General features: G+C 45.7%; 1 protein-coding gene across 3 annotated transcripts in view; it reads right to left on the bottom strand.

Moving 5' to 3' along the window:
* cadm2a (cell adhesion molecule 2a) overlaps positions 1-24,775 on the bottom strand; it is a 42,153-nt gene that overhangs the window by 15,826 nt on the left and 1,552 nt on the right. For 2 of the 3 annotated variants that reach the window (XM_060056883.1, XM_060056885.1), the window contains exons 2-6: positions 13,847-13,999; positions 11,735-11,872; positions 4,094-4,255; positions 3,282-3,372; positions 2,925-3,103 (exon numbers count right to left, since the gene is read on the bottom strand). In XM_060056883.1, coding sequence (XP_059912866.1) covers positions 2,925-3,103; positions 3,282-3,372; positions 4,094-4,255; positions 11,735-11,872; positions 13,847-13,999 — 723 coding nt within the window. Of the gene's footprint in view, positions 1-2,924; positions 3,104-3,281; positions 3,373-4,093; positions 4,256-11,734; positions 11,873-13,846; positions 14,000-17,970; positions 18,108-24,775 lie in introns of those variants that run through there. The other variant, XM_060056884.1, reaches the window with a different exon arrangement.

Genomic DNA, 24,775 nt, shown 5'->3' with positions numbered 1-24,775 from the left:
AACAGAAAAACCTTCAACTTCAAAAACGTAGCCCATTCCTTTTTTATGTTGGACTGAATCATGACGCACAACCTATTTTATTTGTATTAGTTGTATAGTATTACAACTATTACAACTTTTGGAAACTAACACATTTTAGTTGTGAGTCAACCATTTCATCACACTTTGTCGGGATTCATTAATTGGACACAAAACATCTTCTTGTTTGGAACAGACGGTATAACCAGGCTTGATCCTCGGGCAGCGTGCTGGGGATGGCGGGCTCGGGGAACACAACAGTGAGCCTGGAACAAAGGTAATGAGGGGGCGGCGGCGGCGCCGGCTCCGTCTTCGCCACGCCCGCCCGGTTGTTTACGGCCGGACACAACCTCCGCTAATTGGCTCGCCGTAGCTCAGAGCTCCGTGCCGAGGCGTCCTGAGTATGGGGGTGACATTTGAATTCCCTTTACCGGAGACGTGGCCCCGTCTGGGGGATGGAGGGATTGGGCGAGGAGTGGGAAACAGCTAAAGATGGCATTTTGCATGAATTACGGCAGTGATTGAAAAAGGCTAAAAGCAGTGCTTTCCACCGACGGAGGCTAGGAAGTGCCTGGATGCCATTTAAGGAGAGGTGCTAATGAATTTGGATGAAATAGTTTGACCCGCCCAGTACCCAATTACCTTTTTTATTTTTAGAGCGTGAGAGAAAGCGTTGAGGATATAGAGTTGCCGCTGTTAAGTTAAGGGGATTGCTTTATCTTGTTATTATGCTGGATTGGCATTTGAAGACCGACAAGGAGAAGAGCAAGTCTGGGCACATACACACGCGTGTGCGGACGAACACGCATACACAATCTCACACACACACACACACACACACACACACACACACACACACACACACACACACACACACACACACACACACACACACACACACACACACACACAAACACACACTCACTTAATCACAGCCACGCCCACACACAAACACACCCAAACCATAGTACTTAAATATTAAACTGTTAGTGATATTTAACTTGATATGATGCATTAAGTTCTCACTGACTGCAAGGTTCTTGGATAGTGAATAGATCATAATAATAAAACTATAACTCCTGGCTTATGGGGGATGTTAGAAGTTAAAGACATGTCAAAATGAATTGGTGACAATTGATGAACAGAATGCCTGAAGCTCCCTTATGGACTCCTACTGGATTCTTGGAGGTAATGAAGGATGGAAAACAGTTCTCTTATTGGGTGGGCTTTGAACCATTAAGGTTTTTTTTTGTTTTTGGTGTTGGTCATTGAGTATTAAGGGTGGAGAGTTGCGAAGATGGACACTTGTTAAGGGATGCTATACAGTTCAGCTATGCTATTCATGATTTAAATTTGATTTACGAATCAAAATGTTTACATGCTTTGCTTGTTCTGCAACATATTTTTGCCAGGGTTTACATTCATTTCACAGCGAGTCTTCTGTCTATAGCTATAAACTGTTACTTTTTTTTCTGACCCACATCTGTCATTGCCGCAATACACAGCAGACTAAAACTCAATCCACAATTGTGTAGATGTGCAGGGACTGAATAGGCTGGTGCTATCTAAACGCCATATGTCCAGATTAAAATCAGCCATTCAATGCCTGGGTAACTGGGACACAATCTATGTTTAAAAATGTAGCTGGAAATAAAAGATAAATTGGGCCTCTCCTGGGCTTTATATGACATTTAGACTCTTGCAGCACTTAGTATATCTCCACCAGTGTTGATACAGCTTCAGGAATCTTGATAAAACCAAAAGCCTATTTCTTTCATATTATCCAGCCCATTATTTTGAAAAGATTATTTGAAAAAGCTATCATTCTGATGCAATACCTACCAGAACATAAATAAACCTTGAATGAGTCTCTTTATTTCGGGCCGTTCAAGGAACTATTCTATGTAAAAGTGAATCAGATTCGTGACCGTCTTCCTGTAGTTAACACCTGAATACAGATAACCGTCGGACCACCACACACCAGCACAGGGGGCATGAACCCAGGTATTCTGTCTGAAGAGCCTGCCTGCTTTAACCCCTGGGTTTCTGTGGTGGTCAATATCTCTTGTAGCCCCACAGCGATGTTGCAGCATGAGCAATGAGCTGCAGCAAACATGTCATTAACTATTCAGAGGATCAAGGTTGGATCCTTCACAGGCTCCACGTTCTGGGGTATGCTAACCTCCACCCCCCCCCCCCCCCTCCCCGGGAGGGCAGAGAAAAACATATTTAAAATGGATGCACAACATTCGAGTGTATGACCTGAGAGTTATCCCTCTGCCTTCTCGAAGAAATAAGACAGATATGCACACAGTACATTACTGATGATTACTGATAAACCTGTGAGATTACAGAGTGCATACGTTGTGTATGCGAAGCATGTGTGTGTCTGTGTGTGTTAGTGACTTGTTTTGTCGGGCGGTTTAGCATTTGTTTTTCCCTGGGGTCATGCATGCTAACAATGTTTGCATTCACAGTGTTGTAAGATATGGATGGGTCCACCGAAAAGCACATATTTTTATGCATGAATGTTTGTCGAAAGGCTTGTTGAAGATATAGTCAAGGTATAACCATCATAATCACCATTCACCTCCAGTGCCTTACAACCCTTTTATAAACTGGAAAATATACTCTGGTTCACTTCCTTCTCCGTGATGCACATTTGCATGCATTGATTTAGAATATATGTTTGAAAAAATCTAGTAACAAGTGAGGCTGGAAGCAACCAAAGCAGACAAACAATATCAGAGCGACTGGGAACGGAGAATCTCAGTTTCTAAACTGAAGCAGACAACAGATACAAGCTCAGGAGAGCTGCAGGAATCAAAGTGAGGGTCATGTTTAACATTGGGTTCACTGTCACTTTGAGAGGCCTCCTGGTTGGTCGCGTCTTCCTGAGACCTTACCGTAGACGTAGAGCACGTATTCGTCCTTGCTGACCCCCAGGTGGTTTCTGGCCTCGCAGCGGTACGTGCCGTTGTCCGTCTTGTTCAGGGAGGAGATGGTGAGCTCCCGGCCCTCCACGAGAATCCTTTCCAAGTCCGGGAGCTCGGCGCCATCTTTGAACCACGTCACGGGGTCTGGCCTGGAGAGGGAGGGTGAAGGGGGGGGGGGGGGTGATGAGCATGACCAGGTACCCAAGCTGGGGGGGAAGGATAGGGCAGTGGCTAGACCGGGGTTGGACCCCCAGCCAAATTGTTCTGGGTACCTTTATCCCTGCTTTCTCGTGTGTTTCATATATGTTATGTTGGGGGGGTACTTACGAGGGGTTGCCTTTGGACATACACTCCAGCTTGAGGAACTGGGTCTCCTGAGGGATGCTGAGGGAGGAGATTATCTCCACATGAGGGGCGTCTGAGCAGAGGAGGAGCAAAGACAACTGTGGTCGGTACTTACGGTACTTGAATGTATTTGCAAGTGTAAATGTTCAACTTGGTGAGAGCAAGCTTTTGTGTGTTGTTCACGTGTGTGTGTGTGTGAGTGTGTGTGTGTGTGTGTGTGTGATTGTGTGTGTGTGTCTGTGTGTGTGCATGTGTTTTCATCTGTGAGTGATTGTGTGTGTGTATGGGCATCAACATTTGATCTGTACGTCTGTATCTGTATCTGTGAGAGCAAGCTGTTGTGTACATGTGTACATGTGTGTGTATGCTTGCGTCTGTGTGTGTGTGTGCATACATGATTGTGTGTGTGTGTGTGCACGTGTGTGTGTGTGTGTGTGTGTGTGTGTGTGCGTGTGTTTGTATGCATAAATGCACGCATGCGGGTATGTGTGTGTGTGTTCATTCATGCTTGTGTGCGTACGTGCACAAGTGTGCGTGCATGCGTGTGTGTGCACATGTGTGTGTGTTTGTGTGCACGCGTGTGTGTTTGCATACATGCTTGTGTGTGTGTGAGTGTGTGCATGCATGCGTGCATGCCTGTGTGTATATGTGTATATCTGTGTGTGTGTATGATTTTGTGTGTGTGTGTCTCCGTGCGTACATGCGTTCATGCGTGTGTACGTGTGTGTTTTCATGTGTATGATTCTGTGTGTGTGTGTGTGTGTGTGTGCGTGCGTGTGAGTGTGCTGGCTTACAGTGGACCTCCAGCACCTCGGTGGCCTGCTGGGGGGCGTGGGACAGGGCCACGTGATCCACCTTGCAGGTGTACGCCACGCCGTCGTCGTCGCGGTTCACCTCCAACTGCAGGGAGCTGCGCACCGTGAAGGTCTTCCCGCTGGCGTTCACCTCCTTAGCCCCTGAGGAGAGGAGGGGATGGGGGGAGGGGAGGGGAGGGGAGGGGAGGAGGGGAGTGGGGGAGGGGAGGAGAGGGGAGGGGAGGAGGAGAGGGGAGGGGAGGGGAGGAGGGGAGGGGAGGGGAGGAGAGGGGAGGGGAGGAGGGGAGTGGGGGAGGGGGGAGGAGGAGAGGAGAGGAGTGGAGTGGAGGGAAAGAGAGTAGGGGGAGGAGAGGGGTGGAGGAGAGAAGGTGGTTAGTGGAGCAGAAGAGCCTGGCTTCCAGGGTGGTCCGCTCTCGGTGTGGTCAAAACAAAACACCTTCATGGTCCGATACACGCTCAGGCCTTTCACTCAGATCTCTTTATTAACTATACGATTAAACATACAGGAACTTAGTGCAGGGTGGGGAGGACCATTATTATAGTTTATTGTATGAATTGAGTCCAATAGATTTCCTCCAAAACTGTTGCTGCAAACGATCAGACTATTTTTCCTCAGAAATGTGATCTGTTTTGTTAATTTGTGTGAATAATATTTCAGAAGAAACAACAATTATTATTTTAAATATATATTGACAAAATGCACAAAATACAGGTATTTGAGTATGGGTAAAGGATGCCAAAGTTAGTTGGCCAACAAGACAGACAGGCACAAGATAACTCTCAGGGGCCTTTGTGGTATTTTCAAGTCTAACCTGATTCTCAATATTGTGAGCAGTGGGAAGCAGCTTTTATTAAAAAATATATAAATGCTAAACTCCATGGCAGACAGATGGGTTCCAGGTGAAGTGAGGACTGTGAAGAGAGAAGACTGGGCATGCTACTGCCGCTGCTCGGAATTAAATATGTGTTTAGGTTGTGTTCACTTTGTGGAGGAGGAGAGGAGAAGAAGAAGAGAAGAAGAAGAGATGGGAGATGAGGAGAGAAGAGGAGATGGTAGAAGAGGAGAGAAGATGAGAGGAGGCAAAGGGGGGAGATGAGAGGAAAGGAGATGATGAGAGGGAAGGAGAGGATAAGAGGAGGGGAGGTTATGAGAGGACAGGAACAGAGCAGAGGAGAGGAAAGGTGAGGGGCTGATATGAGATCACCTGAGGGAAAGCCAGCCTTCATGTGAATATAAATAACAATATGAATAATGTCATCAAAATAATATAACGCGGGATAATAACTAGACTGCTTCCAAATCGCTGGATTCAAAACAAGATCTCTCAAATACACCAGTGAACAGCAGACGACTGCTTAGCCTGGTAAGAATGTCAGGCCATTGAACTGATTAAAGAAACGGCTTATCAGCGCATGAATAGGAAAGATTAGAAAGGACTTTAAAAAACTTGTCTGTCGGTCAATCACGATAAAACTCTGCCACAAAGTCGTACGAATCATCAGTCTATTGTTGCAGAACGGCTAAGGTAATTACAGGATGCCTGGGTAATTGTTTTCTGGTTCAGAGAGACGGGGGGGCTTTCAGTGGCGTTGACAGCGAAGGTGTGTGTGTGTGTGTGTGTGTGTGTGTGTGTGTGTGTGTGTGTGTGTGTGTGTGTGTGTGTGTGTGTGTGTGTGTGTGTGTGTGTGTGTGTGTGTGTGTGTGTGTGTCCGGTGTGTGTGTGAGAGTGTGTGTGTGTGCGTTGGACACTGCCGACTTCACTGAATTTATGGCGTGAGGTCCATTTGTATAAGCGCACTTTCTTTTGACACTCACAGAGCCCTTGTTTGAAGGACGCCTACTGTATTTAGGAACTTTGCACAGCAGAATCATCATGTTCTTTGTTGGAGGAATGTTCCGAACTTTTACCACAATCAAATGATCTGTATGTTCCTCCAGCAAAGAACAGGATGATTTTCCTCCATACAGTAGTTGAGTGGTATACAGGCTTGGTGTCCTTCATGACTTCATATCCATCTGTCTGTCTCTTTATATGTCTGTCTTTCTCGCTCTCTCTCTCTCTATACATATCAACCAGCCTATATATCCCTCTATCTGTGACTGTCTGTCTGTGTCTCTATCTATCTCCCTGAAGCCTTGTCTGTCGCTCTCTGTCTCTCTCTCTCTGTCTCTCTCTCTCTCTCTCTCTCTCTCTCTCTCTCTCTCTCTCTCTCTCTCTCTCTCTCTCTCTCTCTCTCTCTCTCTCTCTCTCTCTCTCTATGTCTCTGTCTCTCTCTCTCTCTCTCTCTATGAATTTCTGACCATCCTTCTGACTGTCTCTCTTTCCCTTCTGTCCATCTTCCTGTCTCTCTCTCTATCACTCTATATTTCTGTCCATCTTTCTGTCTGTCTCTATCGCTCTGTGTTTCTTTCAATCTATCTGTCTGTCTCTCTATCGCTCTGTTTCTGTCAATCTATCTGTCTGTCTCTCTATCGCTCTGTTTCTGTCAATCTATCTGTCTGTCTCTCTATCGCTCTGTGTTTGTCCATCTTGCTGTCTGTCTCTCTATCGATCTGTTTGTCTCTATCGCTCTGTGTTTCTGTCCATCTCTCTGTCTGTCTATCTATCGCTTTGTGTTACTGTCCACCCATCCATCTCTCTCCTCCCCGTATTCCTGTGTCAGTGATTTCCCCGGCTCTCCCGGTGAGACTGTTTGCAGATTAATGACGGACAGACCTGCAGTGCTGTCAACAGCCCTGCCGGTTGGGTTCCTGCTAAAAGCTTGGTTTGAGTTGAGAGGGAGCAGAGAGAGAGAGAGAGAGAGAGAGAGAGAGAGAGAGAGAGAGAGAGTCTGTACTTAGTATTCCCGAGCTCGGTCTCTCATCGGTCAATTTCAACAGAATTTTTTTTTCTCCGTAATAACCTCATTTTTGGGCCGGATTTGCAGTCGTGGCACACCCTGAAGCAGCAGCGCTACGCCGGCCTGCAGATGCTCATAGTTCGGGAAACATCAAGGGTGTTGTAGCTTCACGCCGGACGTGTTGCTTAGCTCAGTCTTATCTTAATGAAAGGAGACATTTTGTCTGATTCTTGATGAAAATTCGACAAAATGTCTCCTCGCATTAAGATAAGACCCTGATAAGGTGATTATTCTAATGAAACAATTAGATCCTGCTTGTGTAAAGTAAGCTGCTGCAAATGGATATGCCTGTCAGTCATTTATTAAAAAGGTAAATGTGATTCTAATTGGTTCTTTTTATTTGTGTGTTGAGCAATATGAGACGAAAGGGAAGAGCGGGACGTGGCTTAATTGGCCGGTGAATAATCGTTCACCTCCTGAGTGAATCATAAATAGGAGGCGGACATTTTGGATGCTGTTAATGTCCACCTGTCAATCAAGATGACTCATCAATCAAAATGACTCTCACGCACATACCCCCCCCCCCCCCACACACACACACACACACTAACCCACACACACATGCACATTTGCACCTACAAGCTACACAAACACTCATTCGATTCTCATGCATTTATGTTGATGTTGAAAGTAAATTAGGCAATAAATTAACCACACACTTCAACGAGATTAAACATACAGTGATTATATTTTCTCTGTATTATATATGTGTATTTACTTGACAAACAACCATTGATTTTGTAAGAAGTACAACCCAAGGGGCTAAATGAGCTCAGATTCAATCTTCCTCTGTTTGTTTAGAAGAACGTATCCCTAGGTCTTATAAAGTTGCCCGAGGTTGGGCTTTATAAGAATTGAGAGGCTCTGAATCTCTAGGAGTGTCATTAAGAAGCATCTTTTATTCATGCCTGCACTGTGACTTGCAGCAACCATCTTGGAATTAAATCTTTAATGGCCATTGATCCTCTCCATCCCCTGGGAACGGTGAAATAGTAACAGGTCCCAGTTCGAGTTTGGAAAGAATAAGAGGTACATGGCAGCACTGTCAAAATGACTGAAACCCAGACTTCAAATGAGCCAGAAACTTTCAATATGTCAATGATCTTTTCCTTAAGTCTTGGAAATAAGGAAAAGTTTATACACCATGTTTTTTCTAAATTCCTTTTGGAATGCCCCCCACAAAACTTATTTGTCAAGTAAAACTTAAGGAATCACCATGACAACTTCTGCTCTTTAATAACTAATTGACCAAACAGGTATCCCAACACTATGAACAGATGCTGATAGCATATTCACCTGTCTTTTAGAACTTAAAAAACAGGAGTGAAACAGGAGCATATTGCAAATGTATGCCATCGCAATGATACCATAGCGATAGCATAGCACAACCCCAAAATAACAATAACCGCTCTATTCGAAGACTTAGCGAAATGTAGATACAGCCATAAAACAGTACCATAGTATACTGACCTGGTATGTTGTTTTCTTTTATAAACATAGACGCATTAAAGTGACCCGGTATGTTAATGCCATGATAGTGTTGTGATAGCACAACTAACCAACAGTCTTAAACGACTTTGCAGACTGGAGGGACCTCAGCAGGCCGATCCGACTGAAGCTAACCTTGTAAAACACGCAGGCTACGCTTTTCTGCACTGCGTCCTTGTCCTTGACTTACAGCGTTTTCGACAATAGAATAAGGGACATAAACCCTCTAGGGGGGTAACTCGGAATGAAATGAAATGAAATCCTATTTCTTTTTTTTTCCTCAGGGTTTCTTATGGAACACGGGCACCCGGGGAAATGATACAGCAACATGCCTGCGCTTTGGTTCAGAGAGGATTATAAAGACAGGGCTGAAAGTCAACAACCCCACTCACGCCCAAAAAAAAAGAAGGCCCATCCGCAGCTTGATTTCCTTCCATATGCCTCGTCCGGTCACTGTGAGGCTGCTTCCTGCCTATCTGCTGTGTTCACAAGGGCCTGGTGCCGTGTGATCCACGGCGGTCTCCAGGACGCCGCGTGGAACGGAGACGGACAGATATCATAACTTGAGGGGACTCAAGGGTTTCTGGGAGGGGACGAAGAGACGGCCAAACAAGGATATTAGACGCTGCCTATCAGACACTCGGTTTCTCTTCAGCATACATACATATATATGTACGCACACACACACACACACACCTGCACACACAGATACACACCTATACACACACCCATACACTCACACGTGCATGCACGCATTCACCCACACGCACGCACACACACACACACACACACACACACACACACACACACACACACACACACACACACACACACACACACACACACACACACACACACACACACACAGACACTCACACACACACACACACACACACACACACACACACAGACACTCACACACAGTCACGACCAGCCTGGTGTGAGGTCTGTTGGTTTCGTGTGAATGCTTGATGGACTACTGCAGTGGCTCTGTGCTGATAATGTAATCGGGTGTTCCCCTGATCCCACAGCAATATGTCACAATTGTGATTTATTCCCAGCAGGCAAGAGCACAATCAGATGGATCGGCGCATATCCTGTACATCCTCAGCCTATCTGCCGGATCAGCTTCTGCAAACACTGTGGAGACCCTAACATGTTTGCCGCTCTTCACTTGGTTGTTTGTGAAGAACTGCAGGTTGTGTTTTATATGCTGCAGATGTTAATGTTGGGGCAAATGTGAATAATCATAATAATAATGAGATATATTGAAGCAATATCACTTGAGAGGGCACGACCCCGAGTGTGATATTGCTTTTATGCAACAGTTCTACAAGCCGCATTTATTAGTTAACAGTAATAAGCGACAACAGATTATGATTGGTTTATTTCATCATTTATTTGGCTCCGCCAACACAAATTGTTCCGCAACTGGACGGGTACTGGACTGCTGCCAAGCATCAAATAAAACATTCTCCTGCACCCTCGCTTGCTAAATTGTGTTGCTGCACACGTTTCCGCAGAGAAGTAGCTTTGTGCCATGTAAATGTATCAGTATGTTTCCATTTATTGTTGTGAAATAAGAAGTCTGTTGACAGTCGCTGGTATGTGTGATTTCGATGAGTTAATAGCTTAAGATTGTTGTAATGTACACCTGTAAAGTGGAGTGATATATGAGTGTTTAAAAGTCCCAGTGCAACTCTATAAGCAATCATGTTATGCCACTTTTCCAATCAAATAAAATCAAATCACTAACTATTATATTAAATATCATAATACTAATAACAGTAATGATAGTAACTATGCATTAGAAAAATGTAAGGAGGAACCGGTGGCCTAGAACTGGAGAAACAGTTCTAATCGTATGTGGTGATTCACGGCCCCAAAAAAACCACCCCAGAATAAAAAAAGAAAAATACAATTATATAACAGCTTAGGATGGCTAAAACTGTGATGGGAAAAGCAAGTATTGATTTGTGTTTATCTGCTTGTCTTGTCGTATCGTGACCTTGGAAGCAGGCGTTCGATGCCAGGCTGAACGGTGCGGGCTTAACCCGGGTTAGGCGGGCCACTTCAGCGGGGATTTGGTTCAGAGGATCTGGGTCTATTTGGCTCTGACGCACAGCGCATTGTTGCTGGAAACTGTAGAGGAGTCCAATAGTATCCGACAACGGCTCCCTAATCCGACGTTTGGCTCTAAAAGCTTTATCGACCCCGTTCACTCACAACCAAACGACGACACATTAAAACAAGACGAATAACCGTCTCCCTGGAGTGCGGTTGTTAAGTCTTTCCAACGTCTGTGTGCCATAATGTACACGGCGTTATGCGAGTAGACCGCTTCCACGGTCATTACCGTGTGTTGCCGTTTCTATTCGTGGGATGACAAATCAATGGAGAGCTCTCCAGACTGAGTCTCTGCACTACTGCGTGAAGAGGACGCAGATAACAGTAAGGATGAGCTTGCAAACCCTGCAGTATATACATTCAGACGTCTAACAAGTTCAGCCTTTACATTCCCTTTCTTGTAAGATGTTAGCAACTTTTTTTCTCCTTGCTCTGGTTGTTTCCAGACACTTTACCGCTCTTCCCTCCTCAATCTCTGTCGACATAATTGTCATCTTCATCGCTATATTCTAGCAATTACTGCCGGGAACCAAAAGTGAGGCAGTTACAAAGTACTGTAAAGTAAGTTCGGAAAGTTGAGGTAAAGTAAGTAAGGTGGGGCAGGTTATATAACCTGAGGTTAGCTTAGGTAGGGTGGGACTGTGAGGAACAGACCACAACAGGTTGATAAGCACATAACCACCCCCGTTGTTCATTATTTTCTAATAACGGTACAGCCCGGAGGGGTTTATTCAGCATATATCTCAGTTACCAACAATAAAATCAGTGCACTCAACTATAATGTTATTGTTTTTTTATCAACTTAATCAGCTGAAATTTAAATTTTCCTCCACCCTGCATATTTATTGTGCGTTCTCAAGGAAAAGTCTGTTTTTATTCTACCGTTGGTTTTCATGTGGATTGGTAGGATAATTATTAGGTGTCACGTATTGACCAATCAGCATCAGGTATTTAACAATGCCGTGGCATAATGTAGGGTTAGGTAGGGTATAGTAGGGTAGGAAAGGTAAGGTGAGGTAGGACGATGATGATAAGGATAAGGTGGGATGGGTAGGGGGTCACACACACAAGTGGCAGGTAGAGGAAGGGAGTGGCCGGACTCACCCTTGATCTCCTTCTCATTCCTGAACCAACGCAGGTCAGCTGCAGGCTTGCTGCCCTGGGTGATGCAGGTCAGCGTGATCTTGTCTCCTTCTAGGGCCGGCTTTACGAAGCCGTCAATCTCTGGCTTCTCTGGCACCCCTAGAGGAGAGGAGGGAAATAATATGACGAGAGAGATGAGATGAGATATATATATATAAATATATATATATATATATATTTATATATATATATATAAATATACATACACATACATATTTACATACTAAGAAAATAAAAAAAAGTATTGTGTGTGTGTGTGTGTGTGTGTGTGTGTGTGTGTGTGTGTGTGTGTGTGTGTGTGTGTCTGTGTGTCTGTGTGCGTATGTGCGAGTGTACATTGGTGCATAAGTACAACCGTGCCCTATGGGAAAGCCACTGAACGGTGCATGAGATGTCCATCTTATAATGAGTATTTTAAACGTACAGTGTGTGTTCGCCCATTCAATAGAAATAAGCAATCAGTGTGTCCATGTCCGTCCGGCTGAGAGGTCTATCGATCAGCACCAACGACCTTGTCTTCCCCGAGCTCGCCCTAAAGGACTCCTAAAGATCTTCTTTTTGCGATACACACACCAGTCCACCGGCATCTCGCGTATGTTAATCCTACCACTATCTACTGTATGCAAAAAAAGACAGATCACGTGAGCACACGCCTCAGATAAGGTACAGCAAGTGCAGACAGCCTACTGTTCCACCATAGATTGATAAAAACATGCTGTGGGTGGCGTATGGAGATATTTCAAAACGAGACATTGGAATGACATGCGTGGTGCTGTAGGATGGGAGGTTCTGCTGTGTACGTGGGAGTCTATTAATCCATCACCCTGCGCATCACATCATCTCCGTCGGGCCGAGCCTGCCGTCGGGCGGCTGTGACACTCATTTTCATTTCCATACGTAGTCCCGGGAGAACAGTGAAGCGACAGCGGGAATATCTTCACTGTATGAGCCGGTAATCAATCTGTTTTCCCTGCCAAGGCGCTGCCTCTCGCCTCTCGCACCGGCTTGCCAGGACTGCGGAGCCAACAGTCCCAGGACACCGAGGGATTGAAGCTCTAACGCAATGACCCGCCTGGTGGATAGGACTCGGGCGTATGGTTTGATGGCAGGGCTGGTTAACCGTTTACAACGTCCGGTCCCGTGTGTTGAATCCCTCGGTGAGTCCCTTGGCGGACAGAAAGGGATCGGACATGAATGGCTCTTTATTGTCCAAACTGCATTTACCTGCACGAGCGAACGTGTCGACGTATAGGGGGCGACATGAGATTGTGAGATCGAATGCTTTACGCCGCCGGGACGTGGAACGGCATTGGCTGAACTCAAAGCCCTCAAACCTTAATCATGGTTTGCATTGTAGTTTTTGTTTGAAAAGTCAGGGCTAGAATATGCTCTGTGTCGAATGTGGAAAATATGTTACTGGTGAAATGTTATGTTGTTTCACTAGCGGATGCCTGTGGAATATTAATCAGAAAATATTCTCACTTCATTGAGCTCTTACTATTGAGCTTCTATTCTAACACTCTCGTGTGTTTGTTGATGCAGACATTCGGCTAAGGGCGCCGCCAAGCCCAGTGCATCCATTTACATCAGTGAAATAATCAGCACAATATAACAGGCCTGTTGGCAGGGATGAGAAAGTACTGTCTGCAGTTTAGCAATAAGCAGACAGGCACAACATCACTTGTGGGAGTCTAGGCAAACAAGTTGGGACACAATGAGTGGAATTAAAGCTATCTTTTCCCAAACAACCTAGGCTAATATCGGTTCAATAAACACTCGCCCATACTGCTCGGATTAACTCAGGCAAAATCAAGCGGGGCGATCTCGTGGTTTGGGGCGTTTTGAAACCCAGTCAAAAGCTTCTGGGTTCGGAACCCCCAATGTCTTCGCACTCCATACGCCAACCCGCGGCATGTTTTTATCAATCTATGGTGGAACAGGAGGCTGTCTGCACTTGCTGTACGCCTTAGCATCTGTGAGCATGGTACACCACCCCCCCACCTGCGTTTAATGACGACTGATGATGATGAATAAACCCTGGATAAAAAGCCGGGGGGCTGGGAGTGTCCTTACCCAGCACGGTGAGGAAGGCCTTAGCAGTCCGCACGGGCATGGTGAACAGGGAGCACGTGTACATGCCCTCGTCAGTCAGCGTGACGTCACTCAGGCTGATGGTCAGCTCCGCAGTCGTGGCCTGGACCAGCTCGATCCGGTTGTCCCGTAGAGCTGCGAGAAAGAGAGAGAGAGAGCGAGAGAGAGAGAGAGAGAGAGAGAGAGAGAGAGAGAGAGAGAGAGAGAGAGAGGGTTATTTATTCTTATTGCAATTCATTCAATTTGAAGCGCAATCAAGAGGGATTACAATGGGAGGCTGTCTAAATCCAGATTAAAATGTAAGTATATTTTTGGCGGAATGTGGCATGTGGGATATTTGGAAATGACTGGAATGTAAATAAATAACGAACGAGCAAAATTTGATTAGGACTAATTGGCATGGGGCCGGATTAATTCAGCACAGGTAATCAATAATTACATAAAGAGAAATATTGTGCATTATAATACACAAACAGTTAGAAATCAGCGTTCTCTACCTCCCGTAAAAGCCTCCTCGTCAAAGATGTTTAAGACGGTTAACTTGAAAAATGACTGTAGGGCATTTGAAATCATCTGCCTAGACCTCCTATTCATTGTGTCTCTGCGACCTTGGCCCTGACAAGTGTTTCATTCAAGCCTTCCCTCTCCGTGCTGCGCCACCCATCAACCAAATCATTCTAATTCGAGGATCCAAGGCCACCAAGCCCAGATCTTTCACATCTCTCTCCATCAAAGTCAGTACGGATGGACCACTTCATCTAATTATCTATTAATGTGAGCAAGTGTGTGGGAATGTGGGTGAGTGTGTGTGTGTATGTTTGTGCATCTATGTGTATGCATTCATCTTTACCATGAGCATGTGTGTGTGTGTGTGTGTGTCGGCGTGTTTGTCTGTGAGTGTGAACGCACAATTTTGTGTGCTTGCGAGTTTGACATTGTTGTTCAAGTACAGAATGTGTGTGATATCACTTTAAAGGGAACCACAGACGGAGGCGCCGCACCACAGTGGTTGATCCTGACTCTGTAGCTCTGTGTTCAAAAGTCATGGCTGCCGCTGGGGGGGCGGGGGGGGGGGGGGGGGCTTTAGGAGAAAAGCAGTTCGACAAGAGTTGCAAGGCCTTGGAGAAACCTTCGGGGACAGTAATTGTGATAAAGAGCTATGCAAATAAAGTTGACTTGAGTTGACAAGCGGGAGGCCAAGGCAGCTAACTAATTAGAAAGGCCCCCACCAGGGAGCAGTGTTTCATGGAGTTTTTAACAGCAATCAAACGCAAGTCGTATCAAGCCCCTAGCAATGGTGCTCAAGGTTTGCGGCGGGCCTAAGCGGCAGCTTTAACCGCCTGTTTGGCCTGGAGGAAGTGACTGACATGAGGTTCCTCTACAGCCTATGGGAGGTTTGTGGTGGATGAATGCAAAATTAACCGACGCCAGTCTCAGTCCACAGTACAAATGTATCATTCTCGTAACACAAAGCCGATCTTTGTTTTATCCTTTGTTTTTTCATCCTTTATTTTGACTTTTTTTCTTCATAAAAAGTTTATTAAGTAATATTTATTAACGAGGTTTTGGCCATGGACTACCGCAAGGCGGCAATTGAATTCTCGCCCTCAATGTGCCAAATATGGATAAAATCTACGGCTGCAAAACGTTGAAACCAATGGGTAAGGTCATGGACGATGATCTTATGTGAAATCCTCAAAGGTTGGTGGCCACAGAGGTGTTTCAAGACAAAGGCCAGAGAGCCTTTTGAAAGGCCCAGTAGAGAAACACGGGGCTCTTGAACAACCTAAAGGAAAATCTACTGTAATGAGCTAACTCCATACCCTGTATCCTGTTTATTTTTATAGGCACTGCATCCAATTTTTTTTAAATCTGTGAGTTATATAACTACAAGCACCACTATCCTTCCTAGCCTGACTCGCCTACACCTGAGAGAACACGACACTCATGAAATATGAGCATGGATGAAAGCTATTTAATTAATGATGAGTTAAGTGTCATGGCTTGCATGCCTGTGTGTTACGCAACGATAGGGTATGCTATCGTTCATTAGAGTGGAATACACAACGCACATGCCAACGTCTGGGTAGGACGGCTAATTAGGAAAGAAGTAAAAATAGAAACTATTGCAAATATAATAAGTTAGCAGTAAGCTAGTGCAATGGCAGGCCGTACCCAGTTGCATCCTACTCCTCCTTTACTGTCCACTTTGTGTCTTGAAACTCCACTTAGGTTGTGTTTTGCTTCCGAGGAAACGTTCTCGGAAGTGCATCATAAAGGCGCTTCTCGTGCACTGCTGTGATCTATGCATCAGAAGGCGTACGTGCTGATCGATGACAGTGGCGCCGTCCCAGCCATGAACGTCTTCACAGGAAAAAAAGCCCTTTTGATTTTCCAAGGCTCAGAAATGATTTACCTTTCAAGCTGTGTGTTTCAATGAGTTCAGTGCCTGTGGATGTGTTTGTGTAGATGTGTGCGTCTGTGTCTCTGGGTTTTGTGTGCATTTGAAAAAATAATTGAAACGGAGCAGTTCAAGGCACAACCATAAGCGAACACCATTGTTGGTGCGTTAGCACATCCTCCCACCCAGCCACTCTGCCTCCCTCCCTCCCTCCCTCCCTCCCTCCCTCCCTCCCTCCCTCCCTCCCTTCCTCCCTGCTTTCTCCGCCTCTTTTCCCCTGGCCTGCCTATTATTGTACAATCCTGTTCTGGACCCCCACTACATCCCCCTCCTGCCTGGATTTGTGTTGGGAGTGTGTATATTTTGGTATGGATATGTCAAGTGTACGTGTGTATGGGTGTTCGTTTTTTTGTGTGTGTATGTGTGTGTGTTAGTATTGAGCTCCCCCCCCCCCCCCCGCCCCCTCCCGGTTTTGTGAGTGTGTCTGTGGTGTGTGTTTGTGTGTGCGTGTTTGTGTGTGTGTGTGTGTGTGTGTAAGTGTATCATGGGGCCGATGTGTTGGTATGGATCTGTGTCGTGAGTGTGTGTGTGTGTGTGTGTGTGTGCGTGCGTGCGTGCGTGCGCTGATTTGGAGCCCTGGCAGGTGTTTGTTCATTCATGTGACACAGTTTTATAATGAGAAAAGTGCAAATTTGTGAATGTACATTTAACTGGCTGTGGATGGGATTTCTGCTCCCACTTTCCTGTCAACAGCCCATCAGGGCACTCACACACACACACACACACACACACACACACACACACACACACACACACACACACACACACACACACACACACACACACACACACACACATGTGCATGCATGCGTGTGTGTATTTCCACACGTATGCATGCATGCATTTGTTGGGTCGAGTAATTATCCGGCGCCATTACCTCCGTCACCTCTCAGAGACTTGTTTTTGGAAGTGATGCGTATTATTTTCAGTTGGCTAGTGTCAGCCTTGGCGGACTGCAGGCCGAGGCTTTCTATAGGTGCATTTCTTATTACGGCTTTTTAATCCCTGCCTGCTGGATGCCATTCGATGCAGTTTCCTTGAAGGGGGAAGGAGCTGCCGGGCTCCACACGTTCTGTCCTTCACGACGCACAGAAAAACATTGGCAGGCTATTCCAGGAATACTCAATGAATTGTTGGTTTGTTCATTTTTGTGTTGGGTTTATTTATAGCGCTGTGTAATGAACACCAGGGGAAAAAAACAACAGAGGGAAAAGACAACCCTGTTCTTTGCGAGTAGTGTTTGGTTAAACTTACAAACTCAGTCCTACGGCGCTGATATTAGGAGCTGCCTTCCTGAAATATTTATTGTCTGCTTTGCTTTATTCTGAGCTTCACATATTAGAATAGATTTGTATATTATATATTTATTTATACATAAAACCCTGCGCAGAAATACTCGTTCCCCCACTTTTAATTTCATTTGGAATAATAATGGGGCCTGCATCTGCATCGAATCAGCCTCTAATTCCACCTTCTGTTTATCGGAAGACATTTGTGCAGCACCTGCTGCTCCGAAGCAACACTACAACAGCAATGTCCGAGCAATGGCCACCTCTGCCACGAAATATATTCACCAGACATAGATACATAACGGCCGGAAATAAATAACCTGCGAGCGGATGTAAAAAGGCGGTTTATACGACACCTGAGCACACAGGGCGCAGGGGCACCACAACAGATACAGGAACCCCTCAAGGTCACCAGTGAGAGAGCATTGCCTTTGGGCCTCCCAAGGTGATCACCAAACCGGAGGCCTCCTCTCCGCACTGCTCATAAAACGGTCCCTTAACTCTGCTCCTTTATCTCACCGCAGCCACCCCCCCCCCCCCCCCCCACCCTTCTCCATCCTCCGCCGGCCCCTCCCCCTGCCCAGTGCCCAGTTTTATGGCTCTTGTCACTGGGAGTAGGGACTTGTTAGGGATCGGGGGGGAGATTTACAGTTTAGATATGTTGCCGCGCCAATCTCCTGGATAATGTGAGACAGTGTTTCCCAGCGGCTGTGTTTTCCCAGGCGCGAGAAGTTTTCAAAGTTGAACTATGTCCGCTCTGATTTCTTTTTTTTCCGGTGGTGGTGAGGAAAAAAAAAATAGTCTGTCAGGCGTTGCGTTCTGATATTTACTTTGGAAAACTTTTAAAAGCGGCCGTTGCCGTAAATTGCCGCGGCACAGGCTGCTTCAAAGCTTTCATCGCTCTGCAACACTGAAATACGTGGGAGGTTGTGACGCTCCGCACACACACACACACACACACACACACACACACACACACACACACACACACACAGATTCAACATATGAGCACACATAAAACATACCCACACACGAACCACACAAACACACACATACACACACACACACGCACACATATATGCACATCTGCACACATAGATATACATATGAGTTTGTGTGTGTTTGTGTGTGATAAATTGAATCTGATAGCTTAGCATTTGACATCTAAGCGCTTGAAAAGTTTTATATTAAGCAATCTGCAGACCCACGAAATGACCAGTTGCCCTTTCCCTCTTGGTCCACGACACAACTCATGATGGTGGAACAGATTCGGATATTCCCACATGGAACAGTGTTAGCAGAGAACGCCCTTTCATCAGTGTGCAAGTCTGTGTGGGTGACATTCCTCCCCTCTCTCTCTCTCTCTCTCTCTCTCTCTCTCTCTCTCTCTCTCTCTCTCTCTCTCTCTCTCTCTCTCTCTCTCTCTCTCTCTCTCTCTCTCTAAAACAGTTTACACTGAGGCACATCCAAGCACAGAAGGGGCTGGGGGATTTTGCTCAAGGATTCCTACAGGTGGACTGGGGATCAAACCTTATACCTTTTGTTTGGCACTCGATCACCAGGAGCCACTTCCCTGCAACGTTCTCTACATACAAGTCTTGTAAACATGTAAACTGCATAAACGTGTCATGTAAACTGCAGCCTAAAAGCTAAATGTGTCAGTTGTTGTGCATTCCGCCTGTGCTTCTTCTTTTTGCCAAATTAGTGGCGTAGAGCGAGGTAAGGACGAAAGATTGCAGCTCAGCCAATGAGTGCGCAGCGATGTCATTATTACCTCTGTTTACACACAAGCCTGCTCTGCCAAATTGGCAGCCCTGTTTGATTTGTTTGTGTCCTACCTGTGGTGTAATGAAATAATGACAATAATGAAAATAACTGGCAATGAGGGATATTTAATTAGTTTTCTGATTTGCTTTCAAATTGTTCTTGTTTGAATGGTCTTTTTTGATAACACATAATGCATTTTTTTTTAAAGAGTTTGTGTTCGCAAGTATTGCACTGTGATCATACTCTGAGATATTCTGACATGAATGAGCCTAGAATTGGTGGCTCAGTGAGGCCGGTTGTACAAATATTTGTGACTGAATCATTTTGCATATGATACGTTTTTTCTCTCTCTCTCTCTCTCTCTCTCTCTCTCTCTCTCTCTCTCTCTCTCTCTCTCTCTCTCTCTCTCTCTCTCTCTCTCTCTCTTTCTCTCCCTCTCTCTCTCTCTCTCTCTCTCTCTCTCTCTCTCTCTCTCTCTCTCTCTCTCTCTCTCTCTCTCTCTCTCTCTCTCTTCTCTCCCTCTCTCTGTCTCTCTCTCGCCCTCTCAAGGGATGAATAGGAAGAAGGACTCAAGTGATATATTGAGAGATATACAGAGACAAGAGTATTACCAATATGAATCACTGGTCTACATTCTCTTCCCTGACTGTACTCCTTCTCATGTACAGAGCCTGCTGTATAGAAGCTTTGAATCCAGCCTAGAAACTAATTATCCATATGCTCGGTTTACAGAATACAGAATAAATTGTAATTACGCCTCATAGCAAAGATTGCTAAAAAATTGCTCAATTGCCCTCAAAAAAGGGCCCATTAACATGAGCAGAATTCTATTAAACATAAAGGGCAAATTCTAAAAAGAAAAAGATGTTACTATATTTTAATTTTCATATAAAAGAGAAAATCCCTCCGTCCCCATAGCTCATCTTGCTATGGCTTTCAGAGCAATGTGTTGTTTCCTCGCTGATAGAAACAGGACAGAAGCGAAGACGTCGGGGACAGAGGCCTTATTTGAAATTCTAACATCTCTTTTACGGGACGCCTCGGAGATCCGACGTGTCTGTTTAATCCAACGCCACGGCTTGGAACTGCCGAGCCTCCGCACAGATGCAATAAAGCAAAAGCAGGCAGACACAGGACATGGAGAAAATTATAAGTATTATCACAAGTCTTGCAGAAGAGTCGGCTGCTGAGTGTCCTCAAAACTATGTGCTTATTCCACCAAAAGTCTATGAATATTAACCATTACGTTAGATTTTGGTGGGTTTCTTTTCACAATGAAGCTCTTATTGTCCAAGAAAATTATGGCCTTTCAAATTTCTAAAGTGTGAACAGCTTCCAATATCAGAGTGGAATCTTGAAAATTCATGAATTTCGATCAAATATCAAGGCACATCGTTGAATATTTACGTTTCCAGGAGCAAAGCACTCAAGAACTTGAATGCATTTGAGTGCTTGGATTATACATCTATCGAAGAACCACCCAGAATTGTCCTTCACATCAACTCAAAGCAACCATGGAGCCATCAGCTAAAGCCACTGGGTTATAATTGTTACTTAATATATATGTCACCTCATATATCTTGTATACAGCTCTTTACATCACAAAATGTTATTCAATTAAAACCATGTATTCAAGGAACACAACGTGAAAGAATATGGTTGGAATGCAAGCAACCATTTTACAAAAAGAATAACAGAACGAGTGATATAAAGATCGGGGCTGATGTGAGTAAGTCACACAATGTCAGGAAAAGTGTCAGCAAATTACAGATCTCTGGTTGTTCATTTAATACTAATGCTAAGGCTTCTAAATCAGTGTTTTTTCCACTCAATCACAGAGAACTGACTTCATAAGTGTCATCTCCTATGACTGACTGTTACCGAGTGCAGAAGCCCTGACACAAACCTCTCCATCTCGCCTTTGGTTTTGCTAGTCCTTTGAACGGAGAGAAGTTTGTTTAAAAAACTTCACATGCTTTTTCCGCAGTTGAAGTACATCTGCTTCTTGAAGTCTGCGTCCCCCTTTCATCTCCTTAGGCTAATTCTCCCCCGCCCGGAAAACGCAGAGCCAAACTCTTTCCTTTGTTACGCCGCTGTCGACCAGGGTGACATTGAAAAAAGGAAAATCATCACAAAAATGAAACCAACCCAGTCGTTCATTTCACATTTGCAGCCCCCTTCATTATATAAGGTGTCAATCATGCCTGGAAACCGCTGGTTTTCCATCTTCCCTCAAGGTGGCTGTCATCGGCCACTCTCTTCGGACACGCCCACCGGTGGTGCGAGCCAGAATGCGCACTTGCACAAAAAGTGTTTTGGGTTTCACGACCGTGTCCACCGTGAAAGCCTGCTATTCTGGTCTGGCTCCCCTCAGAGTCCTCAGCGCCGAGAAGAGTCAGAGTCACAAATTAACAACCACCGAATTTCCTCAGTGATTCCTCCACACCTTTTTGGGGGACACAATCTGTGCGTACCGCCCTAGGCCCCTGATTATACCTTAACGCGTGTAAACCCCCATGGGAGTCATAGGGCCCTCCATGGGGGCAGCTACTTTTGAACTGTTTTCAATGGGAAAAAAGTCATTTGTGCGCTGCTTCAAAGTGCTGCTGAGTTTGTCACTTTTTTCCTCCGTGAGTGACTTTGAGTTTTTCACGGAACGCCCTGGACACTCCCGGTGGAAAAGTGTTCAACTCGTTCATTATAGATTTAGATGTGTATTTTCATGCTTGCTTAGCACTGGTAAACAACAAGGTGCAGCAGCCTGCTCTGATGGTTTACGGACTGCAAAAAAATTGTATCCGGGTGAACTGAAAGTTTCACTTTCTTTTGCTTCATATTTGTTTGAACCAATAATGTTTCGCTGGAGGCAGGTGTCTGTAGGCGTGTGTAATTGACGAAGACACACTCGGCCAGCATAAGCAAACTGTAAAAAAAAGTGTCTGTAAAGGTGTCAAATCAACACGTATAGACTGGCCACAGTAAAAACACACTTCTTAAAATCCTCCTCTTCATCCACCAATTCGATCATTTCTTTTCATCGGCCGAATATCTCTGCCACGAAAAAGGAAACAGGTTGTTCCTCATCCCGTTGCCACCCTTCTGCCCCCCCCAGAAGTTCCGCTGTAACATAGTAGGACTGCAGGATCCCAGGTTAATCTGAAGCTGTCTGCCGCTGATCTCTCCACCTAGAGGCTGGCGCTCATAGATGCCCACGGGAACTCTGGACGTCTTCATGCTCCTTCACACCTGTCTGATAATACACGTCTCTTCTGTTCAGAGGGCTCCAACAGTGCTAGACTGCCTGGCGAACTTAGACTGCCTTTCGCAGCGACAGTGCTGACAACCGGGTTTCTGTGTATAAGGTGACACCAGAAAATGAAACTTCTGCGGCCGCAGCCTGTCTGGAGGATGGCGAGGTGCCGAGGCGTCCAAAACGCAGCACCGGTACGGAGCCATGCAACTCTATTGGCTCACGATATAAAGATGTTATTATCATCACCACTCTCAAATCACACTGAGCCATAGTGCAGACACAACTGTGTCTTAGAAACACATATGATCCCTGTATGAATGCTACTGCATTCTGGACCACAGGAGCCACGCAGAACCCACAGGGCGTCTGGAAGTACTGACAGTTTGAGCTTATTTTCATAAAGATGGTTTACACACGATGAACTCCATATGCCCTCAATGGTTCACATAGGATTCATTTCAGTTTTCCGCTCATCGTCAGATGGATGACATGCATACGTTTATTCAGATCCTGTCAGTTACGGGAAGCTTAGGTTTAGTTTTTGCAGATGACGTCCATGCCAGTGCCATCTCTCCCCCAACATGGATGAATCCACCTGACGAGGGATCCAAGAGTGCCAGAATCCTGAGGCAGATTTCATCCTTGTCCGCCTCCCCGTTCCCCTAAGTGATCCTCGGGAAACACTCAATGCCTGAATGCTGCCATCAGCACGCACATTTACACCTGTCGCATTCACACTGAGCCATGTTGCTGTTGTGCATGCACAATACACGCATGCAAGCACACACACACACACACACACACACACACACACACACACACACACACACACACACACACACACACACACACACACACACACACACCCAATGCTCTTAGGAACCAAAGTCAAAGGCATTCATGAAGAGCATCACAACCAGGCAACAAACATGCCAAGCACATATGTGTACTATCGAGGCAGACACACAAAAATAGACAGAAATATATAGACAGACACACACACACACACACACACACACACACACACACACACACACACACACACACACACACACACACACACACACACACACACACACACCACACAGACAAACACACACACGATCACGTTCACCCTGTGCCTAAACTCAAAGACACTCGGAAAAGGCTTGCCTTGCTCTCTCTGAGAAACGAGAATAATACCACAGTCCTCGGCTGCTGTTTCATTTTCCAATCTCGTGGCCGTGCGCCAGAGATTCCTCCAAACACACCCCAAGGCCCGCAGACTGCAGCCGCGATACGGAGTCCCCCGCAGAGCAGCCACCGTTCAATCAGCTTCCACCTGGTCCCAGCGCCGGCCTCTGCGAGGTACGTGGGCAGGCGGAGAAAGACTCTGGATGGACTCAGATGAGTGCCGTGTTTTCAAAGAGAAAAAACACAATGTGTGCAGAGAGACACATGCGGCGCACTGGTTAGATGGCAGAGGGGCTCCAAACCTCTCTTGTCCACGCTCTCCTTTCCATCTCGCTCTATCTCTGTTCCCCACATGCTGGCTTACACAGAGGCACGGTACACACACACGCACACACACACACACACACACACACACACACACACACACACACACACACACACACACACACACACACACACACTGACACACACTGACACACACACACACACACACACGCACGCATGTGAAAGAAACAAACCGGAAATAACACACACACACAGACACACATGCACATACACACACCCACGCACACGCTTGTGAAACAAACAAACCAGAAATATATAAACAACACACACACACACACACACACATACACACAGACACACGCATACACACAAACACACACACACACACACACACACACACACACACACACACACACGCATACCAACAGACACACACGATAGCCGTGCCCTAATGAACAAATACACACAGGGTGCCATAATAATAGAGGGAAGAGTGTGTAAATCCCAGATGTGCTTAATCCAGACACTCACAAGAAAGTGTGATTCATACTCCATTACACTCCACTAATACAGCCGAGAGAGGAGCGGGGTGAAATAAGAGTCATGAATCGTCTTTATGGGGCCCAAATCCAGCCGGAGGAGCCAGAGGTCTGCCCTCAACCCTTCTGCTGATTAGACAACAA

Source organism: Gadus macrocephalus, chromosome 7 (assembly GCF_031168955.1).
Source record: "Gadus macrocephalus chromosome 7, ASM3116895v1".
NCBI classification, from domain to species: domain Eukaryota; kingdom Metazoa; phylum Chordata; class Actinopteri; order Gadiformes; family Gadidae; genus Gadus; species Gadus macrocephalus.
This window is presented reverse-complemented; position numbering and strand designations above follow the sequence as displayed.